The sequence below is a fragment of the Azolla caroliniana genome, unplaced genomic scaffold (assembly GCF_043228905.1).
Source record: "Azolla caroliniana isolate FFs.n. ecotype wild unplaced genomic scaffold, voAzoCaro1.0.p SCAF_8, whole genome shotgun sequence".
In the NCBI taxonomy this organism is placed as follows: domain Eukaryota; kingdom Viridiplantae; phylum Streptophyta; class Polypodiopsida; order Salviniales; family Salviniaceae; genus Azolla; species Azolla caroliniana.
In genome coordinates this window covers 8977828-8985645 of record NW_028230443.1, presented here as the reverse complement: position 1 = coordinate 8985645, position 7818 = coordinate 8977828, and the positions used below count along the sequence as shown (strand labels likewise).

The 7818-nt window shown below is 37.1% G+C and overlaps 1 protein-coding gene across 2 annotated transcripts; it reads right to left on the bottom strand.

Annotated features, from left to right (window-relative positions):
- Positions 1–526: 526 nt before the first annotated feature.
- GLY1 (NAD-dependent glycerol-3-phosphate dehydrogenase family protein) lies at positions 527–7433 on the bottom strand. 2 transcript variants are annotated; one of them, XR_015530106.1, is made up of 9 exons: positions 6734–7400; positions 4952–5088; positions 4753–4858; positions 3854–4055; positions 3554–3641; positions 3114–3261; positions 2258–2418; positions 1761–1910; positions 527–1157 (listed from the first exon to the last, which is right to left on the bottom strand). XR_015530106.1 is itself a non-coding variant. In XM_087323481.1 (9 exons), exons 1-9 carry the CDS (start codon positions 7163–7165, stop codon positions 1143–1145), a joined length of 1428 nt encoding a protein of 475 aa, XP_087179607.1. In that variant the 5' UTR covers positions 7166–7433; the 3' UTR covers positions 527–1142. The 2 variants fall into 2 exon arrangements, 1 of the variants encoding a protein (XP_087179607.1); XM_087323481.1 differs by having other exon boundaries at positions 2269–2418; positions 6734–7433.
- Between the last annotated feature and the right edge of the window lie 385 nt (positions 7434–7818).

The window sequence follows — 7818 nt, the reverse complement described above, 5'->3', positions numbered from 1 at the left end:
TATACTCATAAATATGCTCTTTTACACCTATCCCTTATTACTTAAAATGCCTACTATACGACATAGATCAAGAAAGGGGGCAAGAGCAATGCAAATAATATCAACAAATAGAATAGAAAATACAATATCGATAATTGAATAAATGGTTCTTCCTAGAAAGGAAGAGACTATGATATAAACAGCTTCAACGTACACATCAAGCAATTGAGTGGACTATGAAACAAGAGTAACCTTGCCTCCAAATGACGCACTAGGCATTTTCATCAACAACTTTGTATCATCTACATATTATTAGGTGGTTATATGATAGATTTTATTATTGCCTTAAGAAGTCAAATATGACCAATGAAACCAAAATATAACATTTTCACATAATACATGTGAAAGTGGGTGAAGCAAAGCTCAAACTGGTCATTTCTCAAAGTTTCTGGTCATGTGATAGCCTGAAGTTTTAAGTGATCACGCCAGCATATTTACCATGTTTGGTACAATTATGCTTGTGTATCTTGAAAGGTATGCATGGATATCTCATTTAAAACTTCAGACATGAGTTTTCATTGAGAAATGATCAGTTTACATCATCATATGCCTAGTCTGATTCCACCTCGGTATCATAATTCTCATGTTTTAATGAAGTGTGCCATGATTGAACCTATTTACACATTTAGCTGATACGATTCAGTCCTTAACCCAGAGCCTCTTTGATTTAGCTTAGAAGTCTCTCTAATGGTCATACCATAGAATATAAGAACAAAAGATGCAGGGCTCTCCAGGTACATTATAATATACCTGAGCTCTCTTTTACATTGATGGACATGCTATTCCATTATTTTCTTTTACATACTATCACAAAATTCTGTTCTTTGCCACAAATCTGTATGCTGATCCTCCGATGAAGTGTAAGTTGTAGTTTTAGTAAATAACCAAAAACATGGTATTGTAGCCTTTCCAATATGGTTGAAGATAATAGGATGACATATCAGCATTTACTCATACGAGGTATACGAACCGCTTTACACAAATATGAACGACATCGCTATGTTGAGTGATTGTCTGCTGACGCCATAGAAATCGAGGGGCTGTATGTATTGACATTACCATTGCAATATAATAGAAACCACAGCTTGCATTTCTTTGTTATCTTATACTTCTTCCACCTGCAAGCAAAATAGTTGTCAACTCCTACTTGCTAGTAATGTTGAACTATTACGACAATGGATGATCATAGTCACATCAGAAAACTAGAGTAAAGACATCAGATCATACTCGATTGAGGAGATTAAAGACGTGTAAGAGGAAGTGAGTAGTGTGGCAATCAGGCCCTAGTTGAGATGGTTGCGTTAACTTTTTGGAAATTGGGGTAAGATGTGAGCAGTGTGGTAGTCAGGCCATAGTTTACATGTTTATGTCAACTACTTGGAGACTGAAGTCATTAGTTCGATTCAGCCAATGTGGCACATAATTTAGGAGATAAAATATCTGGTGAAACAAAGATGTGTGAAGTAAGGGTCGGAACTCACGACCATGTGTTGTTACTAAGGTAGACCGTTACAATGACAAGAATGTGAGGGTTAGAGAACATATTCCCTTACGAATATGAATTTGTAGCCCTCTATTTTATAAAAACATGCGGCACTTCGCTTCCCAGCTTTTCTTACATGAACCCATTGTCCCAAATGTGTGGTTCATCTTCACATAGACATCCAACTCATGAAATTTCTATATATTAATTAGCATAATGGAAAACTTTAGGTGCAGACCTGAGGAAGACTCATTAACTCCAGAACAGCCTTCTTTGGTGTAAGTTCATTCTCGAGAATACGAGCTACGGCTGTTAGAACGGGCATCTGCACACGATATTTGCGTGCAAGAGCAATGACTGCTCCTGCAGTTGCAACGCCTTCTGCAACCTATAACAAAAGCATAGAAACTTATAAGTGGCAATACAAAAATAGCAAGAAAGATTATTTTTGTTCATAAAGGCCTGAGTATCGCTTTATTTGGTTATGTTCAGTATGTACGGGATTGTTGACCATATCAAATAGGTAAAAACTTCAGAACACCCTTAACTTATCAAGTGTTTACCAGAATACTCCAATGAAATAGTAGTTTTTTGTACTTCACAAGGACATGCTGTAAATTTTGAAACCTTTGATGTATTCTGGGAAATACCCATAACAAGGGTATTTTGGCGTTTTCCCAAACGAAATAATGTGAAAAAAAGGGTTTTTCTTCATGAAAGTTTGAGTATGAATACCAACAACTCACTTGATTCATTGAGCTTAATATGTCACTAAGTGATTCTCCAGCTCCTAGTCTTACTCCAACTGTTCGGTTTCTCGAAAGATTCACAAAACAAGTGAGCATTATATCTCCTGTCCCAGATAGCCCTGCCATAGTTGTCGATTTTGCACCCATCTTTGGAGAAAAATCCAATAAATTTATCAGTCCAAGAAGAAAACATTAATTACCAAATCGAATTAACAAATAAAAACAACCGATTTATTTAAGAAAGAAAACAAAATTCAGAATGTGATATGCAGCCTCCAACAGAAAATACACTGGATATGCTCATCATTATATGGATTTTTCGAGGATGAGTTGTGACGTGACACTTCTTTTATGGATGCCATGTGTCAAGGATGTGTTGTAATACAAATATCATTAACGATCTAATCGATAAGGCAGAACAAAGCTACTAGGATGCAGGTCATATTTCCTAGGGTTCACAAATTCTAAATAATGTATTACAAAAAAGATCTTCCCTAGGGAACAGCTAAATAAAAAATACAATTGGGGCTGACCATTCTCTCATAGACACAGATGACAAAAACAGTGTACTAAGCTTCATTATGAAGTTCAAACAGGATGGATATGGAGAGTTATCCTTTGTATCACAACATTTATCCAGTCTAGAGGATCCCCATCTCACACCAAAGAGAACTTGAAAATTTATGCAAATAAATCTAAGCTGTTACAGAGCGGTTTCAATCAATTATAAGATAATGTAAACAAAGACACAAATTCCACATTCATTTCATAACAGCAACAACAAAGGTACATCCCACACTTCTTAAGAGACAATTATATATTCAAAGGTAGAGATGCCATACTTTCTCAGCCAGCCAGCGGATCTCAGAGCAACCTTGAGCAACCAATGCAGCCATGCAATTATTTCCCAGGTTCATCCCCTCCACAATCCCTGCAGCAATTGCAAGCACATTCTTCAATGCTCCTGCAATTTCCACACCAATAACATCGCTGCCAGGCAGTGATGCCATGTTGAGTAAAATCATGTGAGATAAATCCTCTTCCTCCTAAAACACTACAATAACCTTTAACCCCAGATTACATCATCTAAGAGAATCCCGATGCTTAGAAATGGGATTGGTAAAATTATTTCAAACATAGCTTGAGTTGGAAATCTTTAAATCATTCCCAGCACTTATATTTGGATTCTAGAAATATACACATTTCTATTGATATCATAACTATTAGTTGTGAAAGCACAGATTATATTAATTCATTTCTCAAACGCAAAAACTGTTGTTACCTGGATGTATTGATCCTCAAATACCGAGAAGCCAAAAGCTGTTGGGCAGATCTTGCAAGTTCTTTGTCTTTTGATGCCACCACCATTGCTGCAATTATAATTATAGGCAAAAAATACATCAGTACATTAAAGTGCTTAATAGTAGAGAGATTAGTGGTCTACAGAGCATGTTTGGTATGGCACGCTCTTTAATCATACTGCATAGGATGTCCTACCCCATAAGTTGTTAACAATTACTTAGAAAGCAGAATAAACTAACATTATAAAAGAAAGCACAATCATGCAAAATGTGGAACCCACCTGTAGGAAGTTCATCCATAAGTTCAATTGAGAAGGAGGGCCCTGATATTACTGCAATAGGTTGTCGCTGATTTCCTAGAGCCCGCGGTATCACCTGTGACATCATTTCTAAAGATGACAACTCCAAACCCTTGCTGACGGAAAAGAAGGGCAAATTCACCGGTACATGCTCTGATATGCTTTTCAAAAAATCTGCACTGTACTGTGCATAAACAAGGAATCAAATTTCACAAATCTTGAAAATCATTATTGATTAAATTTTTATGCAAGAAACTAAAAATGAAGCAACTAACAAAGAAAAGCAATGAGATGCATGAACTCTTAACATAATCAAGTGACTTGAAAATCTAAACAGAATATACAATATACTCAGACTTATGAATATTTCACAAGCACTAAAATTATCTATTGGTGATTCTTACTATTCAAGAAAACAATGCTGCAGTGTAACTTCCACATTCAAAACTTTAATGCATCCATTTTCCTAGCTTTAGTACAACCACTGGTGAAAATTTAGGGTCACTTTCAATGGTGGGTTTTAAGGGTAATTTAAACTGTGCCCTCAGACAGAGCTGTAACCAGTATTTATGCAATCTATTGTCATATGCCAGGTATGCATTTTCCTTAAACTATAGTAAAATACATCATTTTATAATAGAAAATGATACCTAATTCATAGCATAATCACAGGGAAACAGTATAGGGAACCAGGACGGAGAAATGCATCAGAACAGAGAACACTATAATCAATTTTGATGGGAATGAGTGGAACAAAGGGGCGGATCTCATAAAGATCAGTTTCGACATAATGTGTTCGACATTATCATGTTTATTTGAAACTATGGTTTTTCAAAAGAATATGATTTTTCACTTGTATCTTGATGTCAAGTATGAATTACCTGCACTGGAACAGCATGGATACAGAATTCAGAATCTTTGAACGCCTCTTGTGCATTTGTCGTTGCTACAATATTATGTGGTAATTTATGTTTTGGGAAATATTTTCTAAAAGTACAAAATGAAGAAAGTCGATCAAAGATTTAAAAAATCAAAATCTTAAATAATGCCTATACATGAAAATATATAACTGATTCCAACCTGTTCACATGATCTTTATTTATTGACTCAGATAATGAGACATCCCTAAGAAGCAAGCTGACTTGCATTTCAGTTTTATTTCTTGCCAACAACACTGCCATGGCTGTTCCAAAAGATCCTCCACCAATTACCACCACCTGTCATGAAGTGTATGTCAAACAATTATGAACTAACTAAAAGTACATCGTAACATGATATTGGGAGAGTTACTACGAGAGACATGCCTTAGCACATACCACAAGCCATTGAAAAAATGATCAGATTTATATCTGGACAAGAAAGATATATCTAGTTAAGTCCTTTGTCTTGGATTTTCTTGCCAAAGAATGCGCAAGTCCCCTGTACCCTCATATAACCATGGAAATGTACACCAAGCATTCTCATTCAGATATGTAAATAATTAGCTAGAGTAATTATGTTATGTGGAATAGATTAGAGATGTGTGTGTGAAGGAGGAGAGAAGAGACACAAGATAGATAGGAAATAAAGAACTCAAATGTATATTAACAAGGAGTAAGAAATACAATAGAAAACAACCAACAGATACAAAGGAAGGAGGGTGCTTTATATAAAGTCACCCTCGCTCTACATTAAAACGCCCACTCTCTCTCTAGTAACTATAGAAGCTCATGTGTCATGGGGAATACAAGGAGGAGAGATGAGACACAAGATAGATAGGAAATGAGACACTAGATTAGGTTGAGCTTGATTCTCAACAAGATATAAAATTAGAGAGATGGTTCTTTACGTGCCAGGAATCATTTTGAACCAGATATATATAATGTATCAGAATGCATATATGGAATGAGTCTTACTATATAATGGTGATAGCTGCATTTTCAAATAATTTTTCTAAGTAACATCCCAGCTACATATTTTCATAACAAAATGATAATTTATAAGTGCTACATTTCAAGGATATTATGGCTATTTGCTGCCAGAAAGCTATGGTTGGATATGGAAATGTTCTAAAGGTTTAGAGCGACAGAAGGATTGGCTGTGCTTGTACACACCTCTTCTTCTCTCCACTCACTCCAGGAACCACAAATTGATGCCTCTGCTTGTGATGCAGGAGACATATGGATATTGGGTGCACCTGCACAGAAGTCTCCTAGTACGAGAATTTGCCTCATCCCAAGGGATTGATTGAGCATGAGAATTGTAGGCTGGATTTACATAGATCAATGGAAAACTACTAACCATTACCTAGCCATTTTTTGAGAGAAAGATGAATGATCAATCAAAATAAATTGAGTCACTGTTTTCAACCCTTAAGGTTTTTCTACCCAAGGTACCTCTTAGGCATGAAATGGTGGGACAGGAAGTAGAAATGTTATGTTTCTTCTGTAGCCTAACATAAATGGGTCTTCTGCATGCCAGACTTCAGACTGGATAAACACACTTTTGGGTCTACTGAAATGCAAGAATATTGATTGGATTACTTTTAAGCTTTGTTTCATTGGTGCCAACCACATGATTTGGAGTTTAAGGATGTTTACTCTAACCTTAAACAAGTTTCACTTTAATCATTCCAAAATTGATGCTAATCTCATAGTAAGGAGATTGCGTAAACTGACATTGAACCTCATTCTAGCTTTAAACATGTTATTTTCTTTACTGATCATAATAATCACATAATAAGAAGCTTAAGAATGTGAACATTCTCTATTCTTAATCATCTTAAGTACATGAGTCATTGGTTACAGGATACTGATCACATGATTAGGCAATTGATTATAATAAATATAAAACACTAATCTGGGAGAGATTAAGCAAGCTTACCTTCTTGGTTGTTTGCAACACATTCGTCGTCTTTTTAGCATTAAGAAGTTGCCATGATCTCGACCATCGAACAAGGGCCTCCCATGCTCTCCTCACAACTTTGCTTCGACTATCCCGAGACTGTAACACTGCCGGAGGGATTGGAAAAGAGGAAGATGAAGACTCAGATGGAGATGGAGATGCAGATGATGATGATGATGCTGATATAAAGGTTTCCAACGCCATCTGAAAACCTAAGTTTGAATCCATCCCCACGTTCCGATTAGTAAAAGATATTTCACCAGAATGAGGAAGAGGAGATTCTGCTGCAGAGGTCAGATACCTTGTGCCTGAAAAGGTCTCTGAAACCCTAATTTCAGGAGCTGTCTCCTCAAACCTAGTTTCTAAAGTGCCGTCTGAAGCTCTAATTTCTGTAACTCTCTCTTCATACATAGTTTCTGGAAAGGCCTCCGGAACCCTAATTTCCGAGATTTCCTCTAAGTCCCTAATTCCGGTTTCCAACTTATCATCAGGAATTGGGCATTCAGCGGTGGTAAGAAACCTAACTTCTGGATAGGCCTCTGAAGCCCTAATTTCTGAGACAGCCCTGATTTCGGGAGGAGCTCTAAGTTCGTCGGGAGCTCTCGTATTGGCAGAGTCTTTACGGATGCAAAGACCGATAATGGATGTGGAGAGAGATGAAGAGGAGGAGGAGGAGGAAGAAGAAGAAGAAGAAGAAGAAGAAGAAGAAGGGGAAGAATAGCAAAAAGCTCTAAGAATGAGGGGAGGTTTCTGCACTGAGACAGCCCTGATTTCGGGAGGAGCTCTAAGTTCGTCGGGAGCTCTCGTATTGGCAGAGTCTTTACGGATGCAAAGACCGATAATGGATGTGGAGAGAGATGAAGAGGAGGAGGAGGAGGAAGAAGAAGAAGAAGAAGAAGAAGAAGAAGAAGGGGAAGAATAGCAAAAAGCTCTAAGAATGAGGGGAGGTTTCTGCAAGCGAATGTGAGAAGGAGAAGAGATGCGGGGAGAGATGATGTGAGGAGAGAATGGAAGGAGAGCCATAGCTACTCTCTCTCTCTCTCTCTCTCTCTATCTCTTCTTCT